Below are 27981 nucleotides of genomic sequence, written 5' to 3' on the forward strand. Positions count from 1 at the left end.
GCCGGGGCTCAGGGCCCAGACTCCGAGCCAACCAGGGCTTTCCGGTGAGGGCGCGGGCATGTCAACTGCACTGCCCACTCCCAGAGGCCGGCAGTCCTGTCGGTCAGCCCCCATCTCTTCAAGGCGCAGGGAGACTTGGCGTCGCGCTGGGTGGGGCGGTGACCTCCAGGCAGCTGGGATTCGGGGCATGCCCCATGGGCTCTGTGCAGAGACCTGGCCTCCTGACCCTCGTGCTGTGCGCCCCGGGGCGAGCCGCTGCCTCTTCCTGCCGCAGTTCCAAGCTGGCCACATGCAGGGACCCCAGAGACTTCCCCTGACCTCCGGGACCCACAGACAGCCTGTGGAGATTCTCACTTCTCCCTGCTTCCCTCAGCAGGTCACCAAAGCCCATGAGCCCCCCCGGGAGGACACAGCACCCCCAGCCCCAGTGACACCGCAGCACCTGCAGCCAGAGAGCATCGCCCCCCAGCAGTCTGGCAGCAGCCCTCGAGGCAAAAGCAGGAGCCCTGTGCCTTCTGCCGAGAAGGAGGGTGAGTGCCCCCGTGGCTGGGGAACCTTGGGGGTGGCGAGGGGCTGACGGGCGGGGATAAGGGGCCTTCGTGTGTCCAGGAGCAGCTTCGCAAATGCCAAGCCTATAGTGACAGAGCAGGCCACATGGGCGAGGGAGACAATGAGGAGTGGCGGGGCCTGTGGCAGCGGAGACCTCATGTCTTATAAAGTGGGCATGCACCGGCCTCAGCCGAGAGCCGCCGTGGGGCAGCATGGGCCGGAGGGTTTTCTCCCAGAGACCAGACACCTCTCTCCACGTGCCATCGTGTGTTTCTCAACACGGGCGACTTTCCAGAATGTCGAAAGCCTTGTGCCCCCAGCCTGCCTGTGCCTCAGAGGCCTCTGGTGCCATGCGGTTCGGCCCTCGCATGAGCTTCTAGAGCCACAGGCGAGGCTCAGCGCCCAGCTGGCAGCGGTCCGGGCAGGAAGCCCTGCCCCGTCCAGCTCTCCTCCCGACCTTGTTCCAGGCCGAGGTCGCTGGGTTCACTGGGGAGCGGTGGACTCCCCGAGCAGCTGAGCCCCAGCACCCGGCCGGGGCTTGCCGTGCTGTCTCCACGTGGCAACGTCAGCAGACAGGCGGGGCACATCTTTCTCTGGCCCTGCTGTCGCTGCCCCTCTCCCCACGGGGCCCAAGGTGTTCCCAGCCCACGTCCCCACAGCACTCTTCCCGGGTCAGCCCGGCCTGCAGTGGGTGCGGCCGGGGCGCTGCCGGCGTTGCAGCCTGCCCCCCACGCTCGGCCAGCCCGGACCGCCGCTGGCTGCCCTAAGGCTCAGAGGGTGGCAAGACCCCGGGTGGCCCTCTGTGACCACCACAGCCAGTGCCATCTGTGCCCACCTGTGTTGGGCACATCGTCCCTCCTTCTCTAGAGAGCCAGGCTGGCCCTCAGCCACGGGCTCCTTGAGGGCGGCGCTCTGTGCCTGACCGAGGACACGGGGCAGGGCTGTCCCTGGGGGAGGACACTTCCACAAGTGACACGGAAGTCTCGGGCACCGCCCCACGGGCCTTGTCGTGGCTCTGGGCCAGAGCACTTGGTGAACACCCACGGTCACCGAGCAGCGTGCTGGGCAGCGGGGCTCGGGCAGTGAGCAGGGCGAAGTCCCCACTCCGGGCGGCCGTCGTGTCTGTGAGTGAGGAGGACGTGTCACTGGGGCCGCGCGAGGAAGCAGGGTAGCTTGAGAGTAATTCATACAAGGGACACACCACTCAGGGTGAGCTGGGGAGGGGTCCCTGCATGGGGGCGGGCGGCGGGAGGGGCCAGTCATGGGAAGACAGAGGGGAAGGCGCGCCGGGTGTGGGAAATAGCACAGGCGAGGGCCCGTGGTGGAGGCAAGCTCGGTGTGTTTGAGGAGCTGCCGGGAGGCTGCCTGGCCGGGGCGGGAAACGGGGGGCCAGGTTGTGAGGTCCTCCCAGCTGCGGTCCTGCCGTGATCTTGTCTCGCAGGCAGCAGGAGCCCTTCCGGAGCGATCGTCCGATCGTCCGTGTACGGGTGTGCGCTGGGATAGAGGCGGCAGTCGGGGGCAGGGGTGTCTGCTCTGTATCTGGGGAAGATCTCTGTTTGCGGCTGTTGCTGAGGGAAAGGGCTGGGAGGAGTCAGGGCCAGTGGAGAAGGCTGTCCCAGCCAGCGGTGGTGGCAGCCTGGACGCAGGGCGCAGGGGACCGTGGAGATGGGGAGGAAGGGGGCGATGAGGCCTTGTTTCAGAGGGCCTGCCGGCCCGCAGGACCTGCTGAGGGACTCAAGTGCGGGCATGGGACAGGGTGTCTCCTCTCAGGACCCAGCCCTGCCTCCCACGTTGGGACCCGACACCCTGTGGCCAGAGCCCAGCATGAGGTGCAGGGTCTGGCTCTGAAAAGACGTTCCAGATTTGGGGGACTGGCCCACAGTGGCAGCTACATGGCGACGTGGGGCCCAGACAGCTTCGGCGGCACCGGATCTGAGCTGGACTGGGCTGCCCCTGGGCAGCTGGGACGGGCCCTGGTTCCCATTCCGGGGGAACATGAGCCACGGCCCACGGGGTCAGAGTCTGGCTTTCGGCTCATTCGTGTGGCAGCGGCCCTGTGTCCTGGAATAGCTCCCCACAGGAGACGGTGCCCCCAGCATCAGGTTCCCACACCCTTCTCACAGAGCCTGGGGCGTGCTTGGCACCCTTATGCACTAGCGTGAGCCCGATGCCCGACACTGGTCTCGGGCTTCTCCGGGCCCGGCTGGAGGAGCAGGTTGTCTCCCCAGGCCCTCGGCCACCTGCCCGGCCTGGCCTGGCCCCAGGTTTTGCTTCCAGCCCTGGAGGCCCCCACCCCCTTCAGAAAGCAGCTGAGGTGCACATGGGTTGCGGGGCCACTGAGGCCCAGGGCTTCTCAGGGTTTCCTAGCACCCTGCGGGGTCTTCCCCTTAGGGGCTGGTCGAGGGTAAGAAGCCCCGGGTCTCACATCTGAGGCCCCTCCTGTGGGCCGCCCCCTTCCCCAGGGCATGGTCAGGGGCACCAGGCCTCTCCTGAGGGAGAACGGGCCTCTGCCCCATGGGCAGCGCCCCCAGCGGCCTCCCCTGTCGATGTCGGCAGATGGACGGGCCTGCAGAGCCTTCCCCACACTCGGAGGTGGCCCGAGAGATGACGCCTGCCTGATGTGCCCACACCGTGTGCCCTTTCCCATTTCTCAGCCACCGTCTCCCCTGGAGGGTCCTCGAGCTTGACCCCAGTTCTCAAAGGAGAGGCCCAAACCTTAGGACAGGTTTCAGCAGAAATGCCATCTGGAAGCCAGCCCGGTGCCCCTGGGCCTTCGGCTGGGTCTACGCAGTGTCCCCAGGGCTGGGAATCTGGGGCTGGTCATTGCCCCTCTTCCTGTGGGCAGCGTGTACAGCGAAGGCCAAGGCCTCAGCCTGCAGCTGACCCCTGGATTCAAAGCTCCCCCAGCCCCTTGCTGGCTGCAAGCCTGTGACCAGGGGACTTGCCCTCTCCGAGCCTGAGTCCCACCTATAAAACCAGCGACAGTTGTGGTCAGTTCCTGGCAGGGTATTGCGTTGTGAGCATGAGTGAGCCAGCGCAGAAAGCCCGCAGAGGCCTGGGGCCTCCTGCCCTCTGTTGTCCTGCTCTAGCGGCTGAGAGGTGAAGGGGGCAAGTCCTGACCTAGCCAGCTATGGGCCGCTGACCTCAGATAAGCCCACGGTTGTGACCCTCCTTCCTCCTCTGTGGGCCCTGGTGACGGTCTCTCCCTTACGCGCTCACGCTGGTGCAGCAGTGTGGTGGCTGGCAGGCAGGCAGGGCGGGTGCGGAGTGTCGGGGCCCTCGGCCGCCCCGCACGTGCACACGCAGCAGCTCTCTGGCCGCCTTCACCGTCTGCAGAGGTCAGCGAGCCTTTTCTGGGAAGGGCCTGTCAGTCAATGTTCTGGGCTGCACAGGCCAGACTGGGTCGCAAGGCCTCGGCTCTGCCGTGGGTGGCGAACAAATGGGCAGGCCCGGCCGGGCTCCTGTACAAGGGGTGCAAAATCAAGCGCAGGCTGCCCCTGGCCTGCAGCTGTGTCCTGGGCCCCCTGCTTGCCTGCCCCTGGGCCAGGGCCTGCGGCTCCCAGCACTGGAATCAGAAGCCCCCTGGGGTCTCTGGTTCTGCCAGAAACCCTCAACGCCCCCCTGGGACACACTGCTGTGCTGAGCAGACTGTCACGGGGCTTGAGCGGGCCCTTGCCCCTGCCCAGGGCCCTGCTGTGGGCTCGAGAGGGACATGTCTGAGCGGGGGCGGCCGTGGCTTCTGGGGTCACAGCTGACCGTGCCCCCCCGCTCCATCCCCTTGGCAGAGAAACCTGTGTTCTTCCCGGCCTTCGCAGCCGAGGGCCAGAAGTTGCCCACAGAGCCCCCGTGCTGGACGTCTGGCCTGCCTTTCCCCGTGCCCCCTCGTGAGGTGATCAAGGCCTCCCCGCATGCCCCGGACCCCTCGGCCTTCTCCTACGCCCCGTCTGGTGAGTAGCTTGGCCGAGCGCAGGCTCCTTGGCCTCCCTGCCAACACAGCCACTGGGCGCCCGTGGCAAGCACGGCTCGCTCTCTGCAGAGGACCTGAGTGTGACAGAGCCGTTGTGACTGGGCCATGGGGACATGAGAGGGGGTCTGTTGAGATTAGAGGACCTGTGGGATTGGGGTTGAACTGGGAGCCACAGGCAGTGCCTGCCTGGTCAGGGCAGCTGTGAATCCTGGCAGAGCTAGAGGACGGGCAGCTGGAGAGGAGGCCTGGGTGGGAGAGGGGGCTGCTTTAGTCTGCGGGGACAGTCAGGCTGGGTCGGAGGTCCTTCCGGGGCTCTCCTGTCCAGTGGGGCTGCCCCAGCAGCTGGGGAAGGCTGTGCTGTGCAGCACAGACCTGGAAGCAGGAGTGGGCCTGGTGAGCCAGGAGAACAGCAGGAAGACGGGCCAGGCTGAGGGAGCAGCACATGCCAAGGCCCAGGGGCAGGAAAGAGCAGGGGAAGCTTGGGCTGCGGTGGTGGACGCCTGGTGCCCAGTGAACTGGGGAGACCAGCAGCACCAGGCCAGGTGGCCCTGATGGTCATGCCGGGAGCAGTGGGAGCCCCTCGACTTCGTCCAAGATCCTCCAGTTCCTGTGAGGGGACCTGTGAGGACACGTGGCCTCGGAGGGGAAAGTGGGGGTGGGGACGCCAGTTCAGGGGTCTGGGCAAGAGCTCAGGGCCTGGGCCAAGTCTGATGGGTCCATCCTCCCTGGGCTGGTGGCATCTGAACCAAGGACACAGACAGCCCATGAGGAGCAGCACAGGGTCCCCTGTAGACACCATCCCTCCCCCCCACCGCCAGGCAGGACAGGGCAGAGGTGGGAGAGGCCCGGGGGGTGAAATCTGTCCAGCAGGGGCATGACCATGCTTGGGGACCTGTGATGGATAGACATGTGCCCTTACAGGTCACCCGCTGTCCCTGGGCCTCCATGACAGCGCCCGGCCCGTCCTGCCGCGCCCTCCCACTGTCTCCAACCCCCCGCCGCTCATCCCCTCCACCAAGCACCCCAGCGCCCTCGACAGGCAGGTGGGCGCCTTCTCCCAGGTGAGGTGGGAACGCAGGCCCCCCCAGAAATTCAGGGAACAGCAGCCCCAGCTTCTTCTGGGGGGTTGGTCTCACCCCCTGTGAGGTGGGGGCTTTGGGACCAGGGACGTCTGGGCGGGGGCGGGGGTGATCACTCTTCACGGCCGCATTAGGGTCTGGCCTGGCTGGGCCCACCCCAAGCACCTGGGGCCTTAGGAGGTCACTCCGCAGGGCAGTCAAGTGCCTGCGTTCTGCAGCCACACTGTGTGGCCTTCGGCAGGTCACTCGGCCTCCCTGTGCCCTGGTCTCCCCTCTGTGAAGGGGCAGGCCTCATGTGCTAGACTCACAGCAGCCAGCCCATGCTGAGCCCTGGCCTGGGGCAGTCTGCCCCTTTCGCCTCCCCAACCGGCCTCCACGCAGGAGCGGGTGGGGTGGTGGGTGGCTGAGGGGTAGGCTTGGCCCCCAGACTGCTGGTACCATTCTCTTCAAATAGCACCAGGTCACAGTGGCCACTTCGTGGGTGAGGGGCCTGCAGGTTCTCTGCGGTGGCTCCATGGGGTGCCAGGCTGGGGCTCGCACCCCAGGTCTCGGGCCTGCTGTGATTCCCGAGGTCGCCCCCTTGGGCCCTCATAAAAGGGTGTGTGCGGGCACTCAGCTGGGCCAGGGCCTGTGTGGAGGGACTGTGGGGGGACACTGTGACCCCATGACCCCTGTCCCCACAGGGTCTGTCAGTGCAGCTCCACGTCCCATACTCAGAGCATGCCAAGGTCCCTGTGGGCCCTGTCACCATGGGGCTGCCCCTCACCATGGACCCCAAGAAGCTGGGTAAGGACCTTCCCCCTGACGGCCCAGGCTTGGTTCCAGCGGTCCCTGTTGGAGGCGGGCAGCGTGTTCCTGGGACTCTGGCCCCGACTCGCGGGTTGGCACACGGTTCCCCTTACAGGGGGGGGGCCACCCCCCAGGTGGGCCGGGGTGAGCCCTGACCCAGTGGCGCGGGGCTCACAGCTCTTGCCTGTCCCCAGTGCCCTTCAGCGGGGTGAAGCAGGAACAGCTGTCCCCACGGGGCCAGGCCGGGCCGCCGGAGAGCCTAGGGGTGCCCGCGGCCCAGGAAACGTCTGTGCTGAGAGGTGAGGCCCAGATCTGCCCCCTGTCTCCGGGGGCTGCCACTCCAGTCCTTGGAGGGGTGAGGCAGGAACGGGACCCTTTATCCCAAACAGTTGTCCACCTCACCATTCAGACAGAGGTCCCTCTGCACAGACACCCTGAGGGAGACTTGCGGGCCACTGGGAGCAGTCAGGGTGGCACTCGGGCCTGGGGCCTGTCCACAGACACCCCTTCAGCCCTGTGTCTCCTATCTCCAGGGACATCCCTGGGCTCAGTTACAGGCGGGAACATCAGCAAGGGCGTGCCCAGTGCACGGGCGCCTGCCGAGAGCCCCGTCACCTACCGCGGCTCCATCACCCACGTGAGTGCCTGGGGCGGGGCGGGGCGGGGCCGGAGGGAGGGGCCGGGCCAGTGGGTGGCACCTCAGGTGCCGCCCTGATTGAGGACAGAGCAGTGGACCAGCCCCTCTGTCCCCTCTGTGACAAAGTGTGGCACCTGCCTCGGTGGGTGGGGGGCTGTCCTGGGACAGCAGCTCATCCCTTGGTCGTCCATCTGGTGCACTTGGTGTCCAGCAAAACACAAAACCGCTTTCCCCAAGGAGCTGGCCTGGGAGTAGCGGACTGCGAGCCAAAGCCCTGGGCGGGTGAGCACTGGGTGGATGACAGTGGAGTGGCCGTGCTCCCCACCGAGTCCCATGGTGTGGATGGGAACCCGGGGAGACCGTGAGCCCTGCGGACGCTCAGGGAACAGCCCTCCAGGCCCAGGGCGGCCGGTTGCCACCCTGACCCCGCAGCAGGGGTGGTGGGGTGGGTGCTGGTGTGCCTGGTCCTGGGCTTCATGTGCAGCCAGGCCCCCTGCTGTTGACTGGGCTCTTGGACTGTCAGGCAGAAAAGAGGGACATCCTGACTTGGGGACAGCTTGTCTGTGCCGGGTGCCTTTGACACGTGTGGGCGCAGAGTCTGTTCTGTGGATGGGCAGACTGAGGGTCAGAGAGGCCAAGTGACAGGGCAGAGGCCACACAGCGGCTTGTCAGTAGGGCTACTGCTTGAGTGACCGCCACCGACATCACTCCAGAGTGCGGCCTGACCCCCACGCAAGGGTTCCCAGAGGTCGCCTACGTGGGCCCGTGTGTGGGCTTGGCGGGGACACGTGGACACATGCCTGGCGCGCCCATGTCGGCTATGGCGGGCATGAGGGGCTCACCGGCCAAAGCCTGCGGGCGCTCACGCTCTCCCACCCGCAGGGCACACCGGCTGACGTCCTATACAAGGGCACCATCACCAGGATCGTTGGCGAGGACAGCCCAAGCCGCCTGGACCGCAGTCGGGAAGACAGCCTGCCCAAAGGCCACGTCATCTACGAGGGCAAGAAGGGCCACATCCTGTCCTACGAGGGTGAGTTCTGCCCGCACCCTGCTGGCTGCTTGAGAGAAGGAGGCCCGGGACCCGGGGAGGAGTGTTTGGCCCAGGGGGAGACAGGGCAGGGTGACACCAGGCAGCGTGTTCGGAGTGGTGGTGACTTCCCGGGGCCTGCGGGTTGCAGGCCAGCAGCAGCTGGGGGTGGCGATTGCTGCTGCTCCCAACCCCCGCCCAGTTCCTCACAGTGGGGGAACGAGCTTACAGCCAGCCTTGCCAGAAGCACGGGGGGAACTGAGGCCCGGCCTCCAGCCCAGCACCTGCTGCACACGCTGGGCATGTTGGTTGACGCCATGTTGGCGGCCAAAGCGGTGATGGCCAGATGGACCCCCTACCTGTCCTTGCACCCCAGGGCCCTGCTCCAGGCCCCCGCAGCCCCTCTCCTCTCTGGTTCTCGGTCCCACATCCGAGGGACCCTGCAAGGAAGGAGTTAAGGGAGTAGAGGTGGACAAGAACTTCCCGGCAGCTGGGCGCCCAGGGGTGTGGAGATAAAAGCTGCTAATGGGCGCCCTCTCTGCAGCTGGCAGCGGCGAGGCCCTAAATTGCAACTCCGGTGGGCAGGCGCCTTTTCCTCTCCATCCACCTCCGCCCGTGCCCAGCTGCCCCCACCCCTGCCTCGGCCCTGGGAAGTGGAGGCAGTGCCCTGTGGCTTAGGCATGTGCTGCTCTGCTGCCAAGTACTGGGGACAGCCTCGGGGTGGTGCCAGCCTTGGTACCCAGCTGGGTGCCCCAGGGATGATGGAGGGCCCAGCAGTTGAGGTGCTAGGGGCAGAGCACCCTGGGTGGAACCTCCCCTCAGGCCCCCGACCAGCTCCTGAGCCTCTGTGGTTAAGTTAATCGTCTGCAAAATGGACTTTTAATTTCTCGTGCACTTTCTGGGCCCAGCAGCAGGGGGCAGCCAGCGGGGCTAGGGCAGTAGGAGGGGAGGACTGGCAGCCTGGAGAGCGAGTGTGCCTGCCTCTGTGGTCTGAAAACAGACTCGGTAACAGCAACTCTCCCTCAGCACCCACCCCCCCCCCCCCCCCGGTTTGCAGCCTCCACAGTAGCCAGTGCTTCGAGGGCCCCGGGAGGGGACCAGGCTGTGGTCTCCCAGGGCCGGAGCCAGGGCTGAGCCCCCAGCCTGAGGGCAACACCCAGCCCGTGACTCCCTGCTGCTCAGAGCCCTGGCCTGTCCCGGGGCAGTGAGCCCGGCTGCAGGTCCCCGTCCTGCTGGGCTCACCCTGGCTTGGCGCAGCTCCCTCCCTCCCCCAGACACGCACTTTCCCATGTGGACTTGTTGCAGCACACACGTGTGTCTGCACACATGTGCATGTGAACATGGCTAGCACATGGGTTGGGGCCCGGTGACAGGGCTGCGTGCGCCTCCCCAGCCGGCTTGCTGGTCCCGGGCCCATGTGCACGACCGCCCGGTGGCCAGCCCCTCACCCTGCGCTTGGCCTGGCTTCCAGGTGGCCTCTCTGTGCCCCAGTGCTCCAAGGAAGACAGCAGGAGCAGCTCAGGGCCCCCCCACGAGACCACCGCGCCCAAGCGCACCTACGACATGATGGAGGGCCGCGTCAGCCGGGCCATCACGGCGGCCAGCATCGAAGGTGGGCGTGCCGCCCAGCTCGCTGCTCCAGCCCACACTGGACGCCAGGCTGCCGAGGGCTGGGTCCCCATGGCAGAGAGGATGTGTCTCTCAGCGCCCCCTGGAGGGAGGGCATGGGATGGCCAGCCCAATTTCACAGGTGGGAAACCTGAGGCCCTTGCTGGGCCCCAGAGGTGGGACGCCCGCTCGCTGGGTTCTGCGCCACCGCCCCCATCATCATGGGGGCGGCTGTGAGTGGCCGCAGGGACCCATTGCCGGGCGGGGGGCTGCCCAAGGCTGGCTTGGGACCCCCGTCACAACACTCGCCGACTGCTCGCAGGTCTCATGGGCCGCGCCGTCCCGCCTGAGCGACACAGCCCCCACCACCTCAAAGAGCAGCAGCACCACATCCGTGGCTCCATCACGCAAGGTACCGCCTGCGCCGGCACCCCCGGCAGCCACAGCTGGTCACAGTCACAGCGGGGCGAGGGGTGGGGAGGGACGCCTCAGGGCCGGAGGAGCTCCCACTGGGGACGAGGGCCTGGGCAGGCGCGGGACAGGCCTGTGCACAGGTCGGAATGGGGAGCCGAGGCGCTTCTTACTCTAAGATAAAAAGAGCGGAATGCCACCTACCTCCACGCTGGACACCTTTATCCGGCCCCCACTCTGGCTGGTGCTGACCCAAGCACTGCTGGTCCCTTACCTGGCGGAGCAGCTCGGAGAAGACGCAGTTGGTGGGAGGGTTAGGGGTCAGATGACCGGGCCCGTGAGGAGCCCACCACCGAGAGCCTTGGTTTAGGCTTTTCATCTGCATCATCTCAGTGAGGCCCCTGCCTGGTGGGGATGTTGGGGCTCAGAGAGATCAGGTTATGTGTATGGGGGGAACCCAGAGTCGGGGGATGTGGGGGCCGGAACAGAGGTGAGGCCAGTGTGCTGTCCTGCCGGCAGGGATCCCACGGTCCTACGTGGAGGCCCAGGAGGACTACCTGCGTCGGGAGGCCAAGCTGCTGAAGCTGGAGGGCACACCGCCACCCCCACTGCCCCCACGGGACCTGGCCGAGGCCTACAAGGCCCGGCCCTTGGAGGCCCTGGGCCCCCTGAAGCTGAAGCCGGCCCATGAGGGCCTGGTGGCGACGGTGAAGGAGGCTGGCCGCTCCATCCACGAGATCCCGCGGGAGGAGCTGCGTCGCACACCGGAGCTGCCTCTGGCCCCTCGGCCGCTCAAGGAGGGCTCCATCACGCAGGTACGGGTGCGGCACCACTGGGCAGGGCCCGGGGGTGGCTGAAGGCCCTGCCCTGGCCCCTGAGGACGGGGAAACTGACCCCCGAGGTCATGCAGCTGCTGCTTGGTGGGCATAGGACTGTGCCTTCTGGGTTCCAGGCTGAGGGCTGACAGCCTCGACCCCATTGGTGCCTTCATAGCCTCTGAGGTTCCTGCCCTGGACCCCCAGTCTCTAGGGAGGGGCTCTGGGCCTAGAGAGGCTGAGCTGCCCCTGCGGGGTCCTCCTGTGGGTCTGGGGCTACTGGGCATTCGGCCTCGTGGGTTGTTCAGCCCTCCCATCTGTGCTCCAAGGCACCCTCTTACCGTCCTCACAAGTTCAGGGAGGTCAGGTGGCCTGTCCAGGGTCACACAGCAGCAAGTACATGGCTGTGGTGACCCTCAAATCCAGCTGCCCCCAAATCTGCAGCACCTTTGCTACGCGGCGTCCACTCACCAGAGGCCCCCTGCCTCACAGCAGAACACCAGCTCCAGCTGTGAGGAGTTGGTCACTGGGGACCACTACAGGCCACAGTCCCTTCCTGTGATCACAGGCGTGTCCCGTGACAAGGAGGGCAGGGCCCCTGGGGGAGGCAGGGGACGGTGTGGCTCTCAGCCTGTGGACACTTGTGGGGCCATCGGCAAGAGTCCATGAAGCCAGCAGGGGACCTAGTCTGACTCTAGAATGTTCTCTTTAAAAGAAGGGCGTTTCCCCTCCTTAGGAAAGTAATATGAACAGCTCTGAGTAAACACAGCATTGTGTCACTTGTGAAAATGCAGGGCCCTCTGCCCCCGGGCGTCCCCAGCCTGTCCACACAGGCCTGGGCCTTCCCCTGGAGGCGGGGCTGGGACATGACCCCTGTGTCTTCAGCTGCCCTTCCTGGCCAGAGAGCTAACGGGAACCTCAGCCCCACCCTCCCAGCCTGAAGCCCCCGGCAGTGGGGCCGGAATTGGCCACTGAAACTTCTGGCCAGCTGTGGGTGTGCAGAGCGTCCCAGACTGACCTCGTGGGTTGTCGACCCTCCCTCCAAGAAGGGCTGACCCCTGACCTCTCTGTGCCTTCTGCGGCCCTGCCCCCAGGTGGCTCTGGGGGCCAGAGCCCAGGACGGGACAGGCTCCTCTGAGGCCCAGGGTTTCCCTCGGGCGTGGGGCGTGGCTCCCCATTCTGTGGCTGAGCAGCAGGCCCAGAGTTTTCCGTGGCTCATGCTCCGCCGCCCCCGCAGGGCACCCCGCTCAAGTACGACGGCAGCGCACCCTCCGCCAGCTCCAAGAAGCACGACGTGCGCTCCATCATCGGCAGCCCCGGCCGCACCTTCCCGCCGCTGCACCCGCTGGACGTGATGGCGGACGCGCGGGCGCTGGAGCGCGCCTGCTACGAGGAGAGCCTGAAGAGCCGGCCAGGCGCGGCCAGTGGCTCGGGGGGCTCCATCACCCGGGGCGCCCCGGTCATCGTGCCGGAGCTGGGCAAGCCGCGGCAGAGCCCCCTGACCTATGAGGACCACGGGGCGCCCTTCAGCAGCCACCTACCCCGCGGCTCGCCCGTGACCACGCGGGAGCCCACTCCACGCCTTCAGGAAGGTGCGTGGGGCGTGGGTGTGGGGCGAGGGTCAGGGGGCCGGGTCAGGGTGAGACCCTGCCTCGCTGGCCAGTCTAGCTCAGTCAGAGACTGGGGCGTCCCGGTGCCCTGCCGCACGCCGTCTGCCAGACCCATGGGTTCTGCCTCAGAATCCTGCTCAGGACCGTCTCCCCAGCCCCGCCCAGACCAGCACCTTTCCCACCTGGCTCTGCACCCCAACTCCCCTCCTTCCTGTCGGGCTATGACCTGCCTCTCAAACGGCTGCCAGATACTTTTTCGAAACATTTACATTGAATGATCCCATTCTCTGGCTTAAGTATTTCCAGTGACTTCCCACTGCACTCAGGAGGAAAATTGGCTTTTCCCACCATGGGCCCCCACTGGTCTTGCCCTCCACCCCAGGCCCAGTCAGACGGGCCTCTGCACCCCGGGCATCCTCAGCTCCTCCCCCCGGGGACTTGGCATGTGCTACACCCTCTGCTCGAGGTGCCCCCCACCTTCCAGATCTTTCCCTAACTGGCCTGTCACCCTTCGGGTCTCTGCCCCAAAGTCGCATCCTCAGGGAGGCTTCTTAGGACCAAACGTCCCTTGTCCTGTTGCAGTCACGTCCATTAATGCTTTCTGTTCAGAGCTTCGCTCGCTCTGGGGTTCTTACCTGATGACTCTCTCACCTGTCTCTGCTGTGTGTCTGCCCCGTCCTCCGCGAGGCCCCAGCTCTCAGGACAGTGCTTGGCAAGCAGTAGGGGTTCCAGAAGTATTTTTTGATTGAATGAGTGAATTATAACAAAGGAACAAATGAATTTTTTTAAGAAGTAAAAAAAAAAAAAGCAAATGAGTAAATGATTTTTTTAAAAAAAGAACGAACTAAGAGGGGAATGAGCAGGTGAATGGAGATACCTGGTCCTGGAACCCCAGAGACCCGCTCCCTCCGGTAGCTCCCCAGCCTCAGTGGCCCGGGTGCGGCAGCTGGGCCCCCCGCACACAGAGGTCGGTGCCAGCCCTACCCCGCCCTTCCACAGGCAGCCTCGCGTCCAGCAAAGCATCCCAGGATCGCAAGCTGACGTCCACGCCCCGAGAGATCACCAAGTCTCCGCACAGCGCTGTGCCTGAGCACCACCCCCACCCCATCTCACCCTACGAACACCTCCTCCGGGGTGTGAGCGGCATGGACCTGTACCGCGGCCACATCCCACTCGCCTTCGACCCCACCTCCATCCCCCGCGGGATCCCTCTGGATGCAGGTGACTGTCCTGGGCCCACAGGACCCCAAGGCACGGGGCCGGGGGCTTCCTCAGGGTCACCCCAGGGCTTTCATCAACTAGGCTCCGCTATTTAGGGAAACCGAGGCCTAGAGCTGGGGGGACCCAGCGGTGCCGCCATGTGGACGATTGGCTGGAATTTCTCAGAGGCGTCTGAGGGGTGTGCTGGGGGTCACATCTCTCCGTGGATTTCTTCTCCTGGGAGCCTTTCAAATGGCAAACGTTTCTCAGGAGGGTTTGAGTGTGGGCTTCCCAGAAGGGCATGATCTGAAAATCTTTGTAAAGGGTGAGTCCCCTCGGTTTTTCCATGGCTCATGTCTCAGAGGCCCTCTGTTTGGGGGGACCGCAATCCCACGAGCACTGTTGACAAGGGACCCCCTGTGTTTCAGGGAGTGTCTTCTACTTAGAGGCGGTGATTCTGTCTTGGGTGTTTTGGGGGATGCTGTTAGACGCTGTCAGGGGGCTCAAGGACAGGTGGGCCGACACCTTCTGACCCTGCTCCCCTCTCCCAGCAGCCGCTGCCTATTACCTGCCCCGGCACCTGGCCCCCAACCCCACCTACCCTCACCTGTACCCGCCGTACCTCATCCGCGGCTACCCCGACACAGCGGCGCTGGAGAACCGCCAGACAATCATCAACGACTACATCACCTCGCAGCAGATGCACCACAACGCGGCCAGCGCCATGGCCCAGCGCGCCGACGTGCTGCGAGGCCTGTCCCCCCGCGAGTCCTCGCTGGCGCTCAACTACGCCGCCGGCCCGCGAGGTGGGTGGCGCCAGGCGCTCTGGGTGCGCAGGAGGGGCCGTGGGTGCGCAGGGCCCTGCGAGGCACCGAGACAGTGGTCGTCCGGGGGTCTGGGTGGCGTGGCCGCCCCGAGAGCACACGCAGGCCGGTATGGTGCGTGGGAGTTGCGTGCACAGGCGGCGGCCGAGAGCCGTGTGCTCCTGCATGCACGGTCCTGGGAGTTTATACAAAAAAATTCAAAATGTGAGCCTTTGGGGATCACTGGCTCCCTTGAAGTCAGCCTCTGGAAAAGCTCCCGGAATGCCCAGTTGCTAGTTAGAGTCCAGGTAGAGAAACTGGTCCCACGAGGGGTTTCCAAGGTGGGGACTGAACATAGAGAATCGAGGCCGGAGCAAGCAGGACGAGGCCACTTCTCAGTTCTCAGGCCCGGGAGCTGCAGGGAGGTGGGGCCGGGGGGGCCTGGCATTCAGAAAAGGGGACCTGCAGCCCAGCACTGGGACCCGGGGAGGGGGAGCGCTCAGGGTGTGTGTTCAGGGGAGGGCATGGGGACTCCACCAGCGGGGTGGTCCAGCCAGCAGCAGCCCCCCACTCCCTGTGGCTGCAACCCCACCCCACTGCCACCCACAGGCATCATCGACCTGTCCCAAGTGCCACACCTGCCCGTGCTGGTGCCCCCGACGCCAGGCACGCCAGCCACCGCCATGGACCGCCTGGCCTACCTCCCCACCGCACCCCAGCACTTCAGCAGCCGGCTCAGCAGCTCCCCGCTCTCCCCAGGTGACACCTTCTCCCCATCCTGAGTCAGGGCCCGGCCGGGCTGGGGCGGTGGCTGCAGAGAGGGACACAGCCCTCACCCTCTCTGCATCCCTACTCGCCCCAGAGAGACCCAGCCCTTCCCGGGCCCCAGGCTGAGTCTCGGGCCTTGTGGTTTCTAGGAGGCCCCACTCACTTGACAAAACCCACCTCCACGTCGTCCTCCGAGCGAGACCGGGACCGGGAGCGGGAGCGGGAGAAGCCCGTCCTCACCACCACTGCGACGGTGGAGCACGCGCCCATCTGGAGACCCGGTAGGCATCAGAGACACCCCCCGCAACTGTCCCAGCCCCTCTGACGGGGGTCCCCGCAGGCTGCGGGGGCCGGCCCCTCTGACACCACCGCCTGTCACCACCAGGTACTGAGCAGAGCAGCGGCGGCAGCAGCAGCAGCGGCAGCCGCCCCGCCTCCCACTCCCACTCCCACTCCCTCCAGCACTCACCCATCTCGCCCCGGACCCAGGACGCCATCCAGCAGAGGCCCAGCGTGCTGCACAACACGGGCATGAAGGGCCTCAGCCCCGCGGAGCCTGGCACGCCCACGGTCCTGAGGTGGGCCAGGTTGGCACAGGGTGGGGACCGGCGGGCGGGTGGGCAGATATAGGCAGCAGGTACCCAGGTGGACCCGTGGGTTGGAGACAAACGAGGGTGGCGATGGGTGGGGAAGCAGATAGGTAGTAGGGGTTGGCAGAGGGATGGGAGGCGGGTAGGTGGGCAGGAGGATGGGCGCAGAGATGACGGGAGGGTAGGCAGAGGTGAGCGGAGGACAGGAGGGGTGGGTGGGTGGGGACTGTGAGTGGGTGTGGATATGACAGGTGAGCAGATGGATGGATGGGGGTAGGATAGGTGAGGGGATGGGTGATGGTCTGTCTGGGTGGGTGCATGGGTAGGTGGGCAGCTGTGGGTTCAGGGAGAGAGTGTGGAGAGGAGACAGTGGAGGCTGTGCGCAGAGATGCTGGCCCTGCCCATGGCTCAGCCGGGCCCTACGGGGATGGCGTGGCCTCCCTCTTGCTGGGACAATATCCAGGGGTTTGCTTAACACAGGAGGGTTCCCCCAGAGCCCATTCCTCTTACAAGGGGTCCGAGTCCCCTCTGGTGACAGATGTCCCAAGGACTATGGGCAGAGCTGCTTAAGTGGGTGAAGCAGACCTGGGAGGGACCTGTTGAGACACAGCTGAAGTCAAGTTTCCATTCGTGCGGGGCGGGGGGTGGCGGGGGACCGGCTGCTCTGAATCAGACCCCTCCCCCACGATTCCTCTCACGAAGAGGGACAGCACCGTATCCCTGAAGCTGAGGCCTGAGTGGCCCCTGGACCCCCCTCTCCCTTCACTCTACTGGCTGCCTTCCGGTGGTTTCCACACTCCGGTGGGGGGTTAATTTGTCTGCTGGCATACCTGTAGTCTGTCGTCTCAACTAGAATACGAGGTGTTTTTGTCTGTCTGGTTCATTTCTGTGTCCCTGACGCATAGTAGGTGCTCAATGAAATGTTTTGGAATGAACGATGGAATGAATGATGGGACGAACGGACGGGGGGGCGGGTCAGGTCATGCCCTCAGGGAGGTGCAGGCCAGGGTCAGGGGGTGGTGTTTTCTGGGAGCAGTGGGCAGTGCAGGGGCTCTTCCTGGACGGTGCGCCCCCCAGGGGTAGGAAAAGGAGTGGCTCGGGCCCCAGCTGTGGCCCCACAGCCACCTGAACCCCACTCTCCTCCAGGTCCACCTCCACCTCTTCACCTGTCCGCCCAGCCGCCACATTCCCGCCTGCCACCCACTGCCCGCTGGGCAGTGCCCTGGACGGGGTCTACCCCACCCTTATGGAGCCGGTCCTGCTGCCCAAGGAGACCCCGAGGCTCAGCCGGCCGGAGAGGCCCCGGGGGGACGCCAGCCACGCCTTCCTCTCCAAGCCCCCTGCCCGTGCAGGGCTGGAGCCCGCCTCCTCCTCCCCGGGCAAGGGCTCTGAGCCCCGAGCCCTGGCACCCCCTGTCTCCAGCCACTCGGCCATCACCCGAGCCCCGCCGAAGAGCCTCGCACCCCACCACGCCAGCCCGGACCCGCCAGCGCCGCCCACCTCGGCTGCGGACCTGCACCGGGAAAAGACTCAAAGTAAACCCTTTCCCATCCAGGAACTGGAGCTCCGTTCTCTGGGTAAGACCATCCTGACAGCGGCCACCTTCATAGACGCGATAATCATGCGTCAAATTGCTCCCGATAAAGGGCCGCGAGAAGGAGGTTCGCTGGCCGCCAACTCCACTCGCGATGGTAAGACTCCGGCCCGCCGCTGCCCACCCCGTCTGTGGCCTAAAGATATTTTCAGGTCTCTGCTGTTTGTTCCCTCCCCCCTTTTCGTTGGTTTTGGTATTTGGTTTTTAAATTGCTCTTTGTCGATTGCACGTTCCGGTGGTCCCACGGGCTGCTGCCCCCACCCCGATGTGGGGGCGGCCCATCGTTTGCACATCATTTTATCCTGGTTTTTTTTTTTTTGATTTTTGCTTTTTTCCTTAAATGAACGATCTGTGATTTTGACTCCTCCCGTGCCTCCATCGCCCCTTCGCGCCTTTGTCTGGGGGTCAGGGAGTGGGCTGCCGGGGCTCGGGCTCTGCCTGCCGCTGCGTGTGGATGGAGGAGTTAGCTTTGGAGGTCCTCTGAGGAAGACGGGGAGGGGCGGGGAGCGGAGCACCCCACTTGCCAGGAGGAGCTGGGGGCCTGACCCGGACCCCTGCATCCTGCCCAGGCTGTGAGGGAGCCCTGGGGACACCCTGGCACACCACCCCGCATCCGGGGAGAAGGGGGTCCTATGCGCCCCACCGCCCACCTGCGGCTGCAGCCCAGGCTTCCTCTTTGTGGGCTGTGGGGCCTCTGGGCCTTGGGCATCACTCCTGCCACACCCCCTGGTGCTGTGGCTCCCTCCGGCCCTTCACAGCGCCCACTCGTCCTTCCCCAGAGACACACCACCCCCCGCCAGCCTCTGTCCTCGCTCCGTCTCTGTGTCCCGGTCCCATATGCGTTTCTCTCGCCCTCTGTCTCCCCAGGCCCCACGCTGCTGGCCTGAGCTTCCCAGCATCATTTTGTCTCCCTCTGTCTCTCTGCTGTCCTCTCTCCCTCCTCCCTCAGTGTGCCCAGCCCTGGCCGGCCAGCAGCCTCTGCTCCAGCTCATCCCCCTGTCCATTCATCTACATGCCCAGCTCCGGCCTGGGGACCAGCCCGTGTGGGAGGGCAGGGGAGAGGGGCCGGGAGGGGCGGTCAGCCTCAAGTCCGGGCCAAGCCTGACCCTTGGCCTGGCCTTGCTTCAGGTTACCATGGCAGCAGCTACAGCCCTGATGGGGTGGAGCCCGTCAGCCCCGTGAGCTCACCCAGCCTCGCCCACGACAAGGGGCTCCCCAAGCACCTCGAGGAGCTCGACAAGGGCCACCTGGAGGGGGACCTACGGCACAAGCAGCCAGGTAGCCCCCCCCCCCCCCGCGCCCTTGCCCCGACGCTGACCATAGCCCTGAAAGACAGGGATCGTTGTCACCCCAGGACACAGACAGGGAGACTGAGGTGCCCAGAGGCAGAGTCCCCTGCACGTGCCTCGCCCGCCCCACCCCCTGACCAGCTCTGCTTGGCCCACAGGCTCTGCGAAGCTCATCGGGGAGGCCATGCACCTCCCACACCTGCGACAGCTGCCCGAGAGCCAGCCCTCCAGCCCGCTGCTCCAGGCCACCCCGGGGGTCAAAGGTCACCAGCGGGTCGTCACCCTGGCTCAGCATATCAGTGTAACTACCCCACCCTTCATCCTCACCTTTGCATCTGGGGCGGGACCAGACTCCGGGGGTGGGGGGGAGAGGGAGGGCTGGCCACGCGCAGTCCCTCGGTCTGGTGGGGGAATTGAGTCCCAGCGGTGCAGCCCGGGGGTCCCCATGTCTCAGCTTCAAACACTGTAGCCGTGCCTCCTCTAGCCGAAGCTGCAGCGTGAGCCCGAGCTCCGCATTTCACCCGTGGGGCTGCTGGGCCCGGCCTGGGCTCCGGCCTCCACTTGGTCCAGGCCTCACCCCCAGAAGGTTCTGGCTGTGTGGCTGGCTGCTGCCTGACCCCGTGCCCTGCCCCTCCGCAGGAGGTCATCACGCAGGACTACACGAGGCACCACCCGCAGCAGCTCAGCGCGCCCCTCCCCGCCCCCCTGTACTCCTTCCCCGGAGCCAGCTGCCCCGTCCTGGACCTCCGCCGGCCCCCCGGCGACCTCTACCTCCCGCCTCCGGACCACGGCGCCCCTGCCCGTGGCTCCCCCCACAGTGAAGGGGGCAAGAGGTGAGCGCGGGGCATGGGTGCTCCTTGCCAGTCAGCCACCCGGAGGCCTCGGTCAGGCGTCTGCCTGCCTCTTGATGCCAGTGTGCAGAGGAGAAGCGGAGGCCGGGGGAGAGGGACGTTTGTTCAGGGTCACGGCTGATAGGTGACAGCTGGCACCCATGGGTCCCAGGCACTGAGCTAAGCACCTGGCCTGCGTTACCCAGGCTTCCCAGCGCAGCCCCGGGGAATGTAGGCAGCCCTGCCCCTGTTCCACAGATGAAGCAGCTCAGGCACCGGGAGTGCGTCCACTTGCCCACAGGCATGGCCAGTAAGTGGCGCAGCTGGGATTTGAACCAGAGCCTTGTGATTTGAGAGTGGCCTCCCAGCGTGCACCCGCTCACACCCACACACGCACACGCTTACACCCAGGTTGCCCGGGGGAACGTGCGGGTTGGCGAGATGAAGGGCAGTCCCCAGCTCTGGGGAAGGAGCCACTCCGGGTGGGGGGCGCCGGCGGAATAAGGCCCAGAGGCGGGCGGACTGCAGGATGTCTGGGCGAACAGTGGGCTCCTGGGGGTAGGGGGCAGGAGGAGTCTCCAGACCGTCGTCCGTGGGCAGCTCCAGCCCACTGCACGAGGGAAGGGTGGCTTACGTTTCTAAAATGCTGTGAAAAAGAAGATACAGCAGAGACCACAGGTGGCCCCATCTCCCAAAATACCTCCCGTCTCGCTCTCCAGGAAGAGTGTGCCGGGGCCTGGTTCGGAGTGAGGCGGGCTTGGAGGAGGGTGGGAGGGAAAGTTGCTGACCTCTGACCACAGCTGGGACCCTTCCTCCACCTAGGTCTCCAGAGCTGAGCAAGACATCATCCCTGGGCGGCGGGGAGGACAGCGTCGAACCTGTGTCCCCACCAGAGATCGGGGCAGAGCCCGGGCATCCCCGCGGGGCTGTGTACCCACTGCTGTACCGGGACGGGGAGCAGGCGGAGCCCAGGTACCTCGGTGCCCCACACCCTGGGGGTGCTTAGGACTCAGTCCCTTGCCCACCATGGCCTCAAGGGCTGGCAAAGGCTCCAGCGCACAGCTGGGGAACCTTAGCGGCAGCTTCCCATGCCCCAGGCTAGCGTCCTTCAGCTCAGGCCGGGTCCCAGGGGTGGTGCGTGGGGCGGGCTCTGAGAAAGGAGCTGAATGTGCTGGACCCAGTTGGGGCTCGGGGGGTTGGAGATGGAGAAAAGGGCTGGCCAGCTGGGCTTCGGGAAGGCCTTGCTCTGAGCCCACCCGGTGCTTGGGGCCCTTCGCAGGGGGGTATGGCAGGCAGGGCTGGTACAGGTAGGCAGGTGTGGCCCACCAGGGCAGCTGGGGCTCCTCAGAGATCCCCCAATCCCAGGGGCATGTGAGCTTCAGAGATGACTTGAGGAGATGGGATTCCCTAAGGGGTAGGATGCAGTAGCCCCCGCAACCTGGGGAGCAGGGGAGGCTCGGTTTCAGATTTCTGAGGCAGCTCGGGTGGTGAGTGCCCCGTCCTCAAAGGTGAGCAAGCTCAGCAGCGGGCGAACTGACCAGAGTGTCTGGTCCTCACAGCAGGATGGGCTCCAAGTCTCCGGGCAACACCAGCCAGCCACCCGCCTTCTTCAGCAAGCTGACGGAGAGCAACTCTGCCATGGTCAAGTCCAAGAAACAGGAGATCAACAAGAAGCTGAGCACCCACAACCGCAACGAGCCCGAATACAGTAAGGGGCCGCTGTGGGGCTGGGAGCTGGCTGGATGGGGGAGGGGCTGTGCAGGGCCAGGTGGACCCGTGGGCCCCCCGGGGCCCTCCACCCCACGTTCGGGTGCTGTCCTTAGGCGCTCGGCGGCCCACCGTGTGGGAGCTAGAACAGCCCCCACACGGGCGCTCTGTGTGCAGGCACAGGTCTGGGCTCAGCCCCGTACGGGCACCAGGGCTCGGGGTCAGGGCCCTACAGGGGCCCTGTGTGCCCCCTGTTCACGGTGCCCATCTCATCTGACTTCGCCCACATCCGTGGTTAAGGCATACCCCAGCACAGAGCAGAGCTCAGGAGGGCAAAGGACAGGAAGCCTTACTGGGGGCGGTGCCATGGGGACATTTCTCTTCCGGGGACTGGCCTGGAAACCCCGCAGAGGGTCACTGGCCAGGCTGGTACCTCCAGAGCCTCACCAAGTGCAATGCCGAGCTGGCAGGCTGGCAGCCCGGGTGTGCTGGTTAGAGACAGCCTGGGGCCCCGCCCCAGCAGGAACCCATCCGCACTTGAACCAGCTCCCAGCTGGGCCTGGACCAGACGGAAGACAGAGTGGGGGTGATTCCCTAGGACTTGCCGGCTGCAGGGCTCACCCATCTCGTCCCCCTCACCAGGTATCGGCCAGCCCGGGACGGAGATCTTCAACATGCCCGCCATCACCGGAACAGGTAGCTGTCTGGCCCCAGCCACGTGGCCCCCTCTCCCCCCACTTCCCCAGCACGGCTATGCCCTGCAGAGACCAGGCTTGAAGGACCCTGGGGGACCTGTCTTAATTCCAGTGTGTCCCCTCCTCTGGCCTGAACCCAGCCTGCAGGGGGACAGCGAGGCTGGGTGAGGGTCTCTGCTTGGAGTTAACGCCAAAGTCCCTGTGTGTCTAGCACCGTATTAAATGCCCGCATAGCTACCAGGGAGCCTGCCCGGCCCGCCTGCTGCGTCTCTGGTGGGGACTGGGGCGTGGGCCCGTGTTCAGGGTGCTCGGCGTCACACAGGGTCCGCGTGGGCATTGGCTACAGTGAGAGCGTCAGCTTCCCGTGAAAACCCCAGGCAGGGCGCCGCAGAGACAATGGGGCTGCGTTATGGAGCTGGGGCCACGATTCGCACCGTTTTTTAAGCTAAAACTTAAGCCTTCTGTGACATTTTGGACTGGGGGGGGGGGGTGCCTCCAGTATTGACCCCACTGCGTGTCCCTGCGGAGAAGGACTCGGGTGCCACCGAGTCTGGTTGGGGGGCCTGCGCCTGCTGTGTTCTGGAGGAGCTGTGGTGTCTGCTGCCCTGTCACCTCTGTACTCTAGTCCTTTGTGTGGGAGGCTGAGGCCAGAGGGCACGGGGACACGTGCTGGAGACCACCATGTCATCCCTGGGGCTGACATGGGGTGACAGCCAGGGATTTACCAGGGGCTCCACCGTGGGGGTCCCCACGGGGTCGCGTCTGTCTACCCAGACGCGCTGGGGGCTCCTCCTGCCTCCAAGACAACACGGTGGTTACACGTGAGCGTTTCCAGCATGTTCCCAATCCTGACACGGGCCAGTAGACACAGGTGCACGTGTCTGTGGAAATTCGAGCCGAGGGCACAGTGGGGTCTGTGCTAAAACGTGTGTGCGAGTCACCGTTGACCGTTGTTTTTAAAGCTGTTTCGTCCCCACAGAAGACTTTCCCCAGACCCCGTGCTCCACTGCTCGGGCCCAGCCTCAGGCCTGGCCTGGCCTGGCCTGGCGGGCATCCCGCCGGCCTGTGGGCCGGGGCCTGGCGAGGGGGGCGGGGCTCAGGGACAGATGCCTGTGCTCGCCGAGACCCGCATCTGACCGGAGACCCTCGTGTCCCGGGTCCTGTGCGTCACTTCTCCACTTGCTCTGGGTTTCCTTAGTCCCTAGGGGTGAAGCTACACTTTTTGTCAGCCCTCACCCTTGCTGGGAATTTTGCTTTTTCTTAGGGACACAGCTTTTTTCTTTTCTTCTTCCGGAAGTGCTTATGGATGTGGCCAAAACACAGCCAAAAGGTTGGAGAGGGGTAAAGGAAGAGAAACTGGTTGCCAGTCGGTTGCCACAGAGACGGGGCGCTGGCAGCTGCCCTGTGGCGCCCACGGCCGCCCCCTGTCTCGCCGGCAGAGAGTGGGGGTCAGAGGGGCACATGCAGTGCCCACGCGGCATCCGTGCCTGGTTCTCAGAGTGGCAGGGAGGGGGGGACTCAACAGTTCGTGGCGCCGACGACTGGCCGAGTGGGCTCGGGGCTCCGCTGGCGACATCTGGTTGAGCTGAAAAGAGACACATTCCCCAGGGTTTGCAAAAGTGCCCACAACGAGTCACAAGACAAAAAGAAAGGGTCAGGAAAGTGGGTCTGTGGCAAGGGAGGGTCACTTAGCGTGACTGCGCAGAGGGCGTCCAGAAGGGGCAATCTGGGACCCGTGCGTGGACGCCACCACTCTGACTGGGTGGCCGGGCTGGGGCGGTCACGCAATTGTCTCTAGCTCTGCCCTGTCCCCCGCACGCACCGTAACTGCATGGCTACCACCCACCTCGCCGCCCGTCTCTGCACCTCTCTCTCCTCGTGGCTCCGGGGTGGGGGGAGTTAGGCCCCGCTCGGAGGGCAGACAGGGGGCTGAGGGTGCCAGGCCTCGTGGGCAGGGCATCGGAGGGAGCGTCTGGCCACTTCCTCCCCGAGTCTCTGTTCCAACCCCCTGCCACCCCCACTCCACGCCCAGTGCTGAGCTCCAGTGGCTTGGCCTTGTTTCCCAGCGGCCCCTTCCCCCAACAGGATAGCCCTCCACTCCCCTCTCTTTAAGGCCACTTGGAATTTTAGAAAGAGAAGTAGCCTCAGCTGAGACTAGGGGGCAGAAGGGGTCTCTGATTTCCCAGAGGACAGAGTAGAAAGGAAACCTGGGGGTGTTGCCTAGCTGCCCCAGCCCCACCGCCGCCAGCCCGCCAGGAATGCCCGCGGCTTCCCAGGGCCCTGCCCCCGGCATCCCCCGCAGGCAGGCAGGCGGGCTGAGGGGTAGGGAACGAAGAACGTGTTGCTTTGCCAAAATGTGCTCACTGTGTGTTCTCTCTTCCCTCTCTCCCCCGCTGCCCTCTCCGCTGTCCCTCGGCCCCGTGTGTGTGTGTCTCTCTCCCAGGCCTCATGACCTGCCGAAGCCAGGCGGTGCAGGAGCATGCCAGCACCAACATGGGGCTGGAGGCCATTATTAGAAAGGCGCTCATGGGTAAATATGATCAGTGGGAGGAGCCCCCGCTCGGCGCCAATGCTTTTAACGCTCTGAATGCCAGTGCCGGCCTGCCCGCTGCTATGCCCGTAACCGCTGCTGACGGACGGAGCGAACACGCCCTCACCTCGCCAGGTCTGCAGGCTCCTCCGCCTGGGCCCCCGCCCCGCCCTGTCCGTCCCGCCCGCCCCCCCCTGCCCCCCAGTGTCATTAACCCTCCTGCCTCGAGTTCCTCTCACCGACCCCCTCCAGCTTTGGAGCTTCTGACTATTTTTGTGCGTGTTTGACGTGGTTCTGGAGTTGGCTAATCCCTTCGCTGGGCGGGCACCCCCACGTGCCCACACCGCCCAGCTCCCCTCGGCCACCATGCCCGAAGGAGCTGCTGCTTTTGTAGAAACACTCACCCTGCCGCCCGAGCCCTGCCTGCCGTCCCCCCTCTGCCGGGCACGGGGGGCACTGTCCTGGCCTATCTGCGTGTCTCCGTGGGGTTGGTCAGGCTGCAGTGAGGATCTGGGTGGGTTTGGGGGGACCCTGGGCCCACGGGTGAGAGGCCTGTGGGGCCACCGTGCGTGTGCACCGCTGGCCCTCGGGCTGGTGGGCGGAGACCGGTGCCTGTGCCCACCCTGCTCTCAGAGGGCAACCCCCTGTGCCCGGTCACGCTGTCCTAGTGGTCACACTCTGCGAGGCAGAGCAGGGACCGGGCAGAGCATTCAGGCCTGTTTGTCTGACCTGGACCCTGTGGCCTCAGAAAGTCTCTGGACTTGATGGAAGCCTAGGCCTGGCCTCAGGGCTCCTGGCTTCTCTGTGCGGAGCCTGCTGCCAGCCGGGCTCGGTGCGGTCCCGGGGCAGGGGTCGTGTGCAGGGTCTCAGCCAGCCGCTGGGTGAGGAGGGGGCCACAGGGCAGCCCGAGGGCTTTGCAGACAATCAGCCCACCCCCCAGGAGAAACTCCCTCTGAGGCCCAGGCTCCTGGCTGGTCCGGCCGAGCCACCATCCCCCCGACCCCGTGGTGTGTGCACTGCCTCGGCAGTCCGACATGGCCCCCCCGTATGTCTCCCGCAGGTGGTGGCGGGAAGGCCAAAGTCTCCGGCAGACCTGGCAGCCGAAAAGCCAAGTCCCCGGCCCCGGGCCTGGCATCGGGGGACCGGCCATCCTCCGTGTCCTCGGTGCACTCGGAAGGCGACTGCAGCCGCCGGACCCCGCTCACCAACCGCGTGTGGGAGGACCGGCCCTCATCTGCAGGTGGGCGCTGGGGTGGCGCCAGGCCGAGCCCCTCCTGGGAGCGGGTCGGCCTGTTCTCGGAAAATGCTCAGGCAGTCAGGAAGCTTGTAGAAAGGGCCCAGGTGGAGGGAGAGGTTTGATGGGTATGTCCAGGGAGCCTGGCCTCCGGTCCTGACAGAGGAAAGGATTCAGGAGGTCAAGGGTGAGGGTGGCGGGCCTTGCAGGCTGCTGGGCGCCAGGGTTTCTCTGGGAGCGAGGGGAGGCCCTGGGGCTTGGGTGGAGAGTGGTGTGGGCGGCGTAAGGTCACAAGGTCTGTTGGCTGCAGAACAGATCCAAGGGGCAGGGCAGGGCAGGGCAAGGACCGGGAGGAGGCGCCTGCTGGTCCAGCCAGGGGACAGGTGGCTGAGGAGTGAGGGGTGGAAGCGTGGAGAAAGGCAGTTTATAGAAAAATGTTCTGGGAGTTTGGCGGGGTGGGACAGCTGCCAGACCTGGGGGACCAGGGCCACCCAGAGGCCAGTGTGGTGGGTGGGTGGTCCTGTGGGGGCTGCCTGGCTCACTGGGGTCCCGTGGGCGTCTCTTTGGTCTTTCTGGCAGGTTCCACACCGTTCCCCTACAACCCCCTGATCATGCGGCTGCAGGCGGGTGTCATGGCCTCCCCACCCCCGCCGGGCCTCCCCGCGGGCAGCGGGCCCCTCGCCGGCCCCCATCACGCCTGGGATGAGGAGCCCAAGCCGCTGCTCTGCGAGCAGTATGAGACGCTCTCTGACAGCGAGTGACCCTCGGGGAGAGGTGGGGCGGCGCCCGGGCCCAGCAAGCATCCCGAGCAGCGGGGCGAGACACGGGCGACTGCCGACTCCCCAGCTGAGGAAGGAGCCCCAGAGTCTGCCTGCGCATCCGTCTGTCCATCCGTCCGTCCAGAGCCGGCATCCTTGCCTGTCTAAAGCCTTAACTAGGACTCCCGCCCCGGCTGGCCCTGCGCAGTGACCTTACTCAGGGGATGTTTACCTGGTGCTCGGGAGGGGAGGGGCTGGGGAGGTGGCACGGCCCGCATGTGGTGGCCACACGCTCGAAGCTGGGATGGCCAGGGACCCAAAGCAGGATGACCACGCACCTCCCACGCCACTGCCTCCCCCCTTAATGCATTTGGAACCAAAGTCGAAACTGAGCTAGCAGCCCCCGCACCCTTCCTCCGCCCCCACTCCGCTTAGCGCTCTGGACAGACGGACACGGTCCCTGTCCAGCTCCCCAAGCTCTGGCCCCGGTCCCCGTGGGCTGGCCCAGCCACCAAGACTGCTGGAAACCAAGTCAGGCCAGACGGGCAGGCGAAACGGCCAGGGGCGGCCCGGGGCGAGCGGCTGGAGGAACTGGACTTGCTCGCGCATCGGCGCCACGGCGGTGGGAAGAAGGGCCGGTGTAGATGGTGTATTGGTTTACAGGGTATATTTTTGATACCTTCAATTAATTAATTCAGATGTTTTACGCAAGGAAGGACTCACCCAGTATTATTGCTGCTGCGCTTTCGATTGCTTACCGTGCAAGGGTGCCGGCAGGGCCCCGGTTGGTGGCCCCATCGCCCGCGGGCTGAGGGCAGGGCCGCTGGCTCATCGCCCCTGCCCACCCGCCCTCCCTCCCTGGGGCAGGATGCATTTGATGGGTGTTCTGTGACCGTCATCTGTGCCCAGCGGTGGCGTTCTGTCATTTACACACGTTCTCATTAAAAAGCGAATTATACTCGGGTTACAGAGGCTGCTTCTCTGTCTGGGACTGGACACCGGGAGGGTGGGCATCGGTGGGGGCGGGGCCGTCAGGAGCGCAGCGCTGGGGGGGGTCGTGGGAGCATCCCACTAACTCACCTGACCGTCGGGGCCGCTTGCAGGTGAGTATTTACCCACAGTGTGTCCCCACGAGGGCGTCCCAGATGTCATTATCAGGTGACAAGCTATCACCAATCCCTTTGACTACGAGGCAGGGGAGAGAACAGCTCACCCGCTTGGGCGGTCCCTCTGCTCCTCGGCTTTGGACTGAACGGCCCAAGTCCCAGAGCAGCCACCGTCTGCCCACTGCACCCCCTCGGGGCCCTGGGGTCTGGCTGCGGCTCTCCAATGAGGACCCATGTCCCTCTTTGCCTGTGGGGGGCGCCACAGCCTCTAGTGCCTTCGCCGCCTTGCCTGACCAGCCAGTCTCCACCTTGCCCACAGCTTGGCTCCCGCCTGGTCCTGGGTCCCGTGGGTAAACTTCGGTCCACTGCCAGATTGGGTGCC

At 65.5% G+C, this 27981-nt stretch overlaps 1 protein-coding gene across 14 annotated transcripts in view; it reads left to right on the forward strand.

Moving 5' to 3' along the window:
• Nucleotides 1-27456, forward strand: part of NCOR2 (nuclear receptor corepressor 2) — a 160233-nt gene extending 132777 nt beyond the window's left edge. For 5 of the 14 annotated variants that reach the window (XM_053929082.2, XM_053929086.2, XM_053929085.2 and 2 more), the window contains 26 exons: nucleotides 374-530; nucleotides 4335-4496; nucleotides 5438-5577; nucleotides 6279-6381; nucleotides 6579-6683; nucleotides 6918-7021; nucleotides 7904-8054; nucleotides 9523-9663; nucleotides 9982-10071; nucleotides 10590-10885; nucleotides 12123-12477; nucleotides 13495-13716; nucleotides 14247-14501; nucleotides 15108-15257; nucleotides 15416-15547; nucleotides 15652-15853; nucleotides 17003-17547; nucleotides 18579-18728; nucleotides 18898-19040; nucleotides 19379-19572; nucleotides 20392-20541; nucleotides 21129-21277; nucleotides 21919-21972; nucleotides 24415-24636; nucleotides 25562-25741; nucleotides 26315-27456. In XM_053929082.2, coding sequence (XP_053785057.1) covers nucleotides 374-530; nucleotides 4335-4496; nucleotides 5438-5577; nucleotides 6279-6381; nucleotides 6579-6683; nucleotides 6918-7021; nucleotides 7904-8054; nucleotides 9523-9663; nucleotides 9982-10071; nucleotides 10590-10885; nucleotides 12123-12477; nucleotides 13495-13716; nucleotides 14247-14501; nucleotides 15108-15257; nucleotides 15416-15547; nucleotides 15652-15853; nucleotides 17003-17547; nucleotides 18579-18728; nucleotides 18898-19040; nucleotides 19379-19572; nucleotides 20392-20541; nucleotides 21129-21277; nucleotides 21919-21972; nucleotides 24415-24636; nucleotides 25562-25741; nucleotides 26315-26496 — 4734 coding nt within the window. In that variant the 3' untranslated portion in view covers nucleotides 26497-27456. The remainder of the gene's footprint in view (nucleotides 1-373; nucleotides 531-4334; nucleotides 4497-5437; nucleotides 5578-6278; nucleotides 6382-6578; nucleotides 6684-6917; nucleotides 7022-7903; nucleotides 8055-9522; nucleotides 9664-9981; nucleotides 10072-10589; nucleotides 10886-12122; nucleotides 12478-13494; nucleotides 13717-14246; nucleotides 14502-15107; nucleotides 15258-15415; nucleotides 15548-15651; nucleotides 15854-17002; nucleotides 17548-18578; nucleotides 18729-18897; nucleotides 19041-19378; nucleotides 19573-20391; nucleotides 20542-21128; nucleotides 21278-21918; nucleotides 21973-24414; nucleotides 24637-25561; nucleotides 25742-26314) is intronic. The other 9 variants (XM_053929087.2, XM_053929089.2, XM_053929092.2 and 6 more) reach the window with 7 other exon arrangements.
• The last annotated feature ends 525 nt before the right edge of the window (nucleotides 27457-27981 follow it).

Source organism: Desmodus rotundus, chromosome 7 (genome assembly GCF_022682495.2).
Source record: "Desmodus rotundus isolate HL8 chromosome 7, HLdesRot8A.1, whole genome shotgun sequence".
Classification (NCBI taxonomy): domain Eukaryota; kingdom Metazoa; phylum Chordata; class Mammalia; order Chiroptera; family Phyllostomidae; genus Desmodus; species Desmodus rotundus.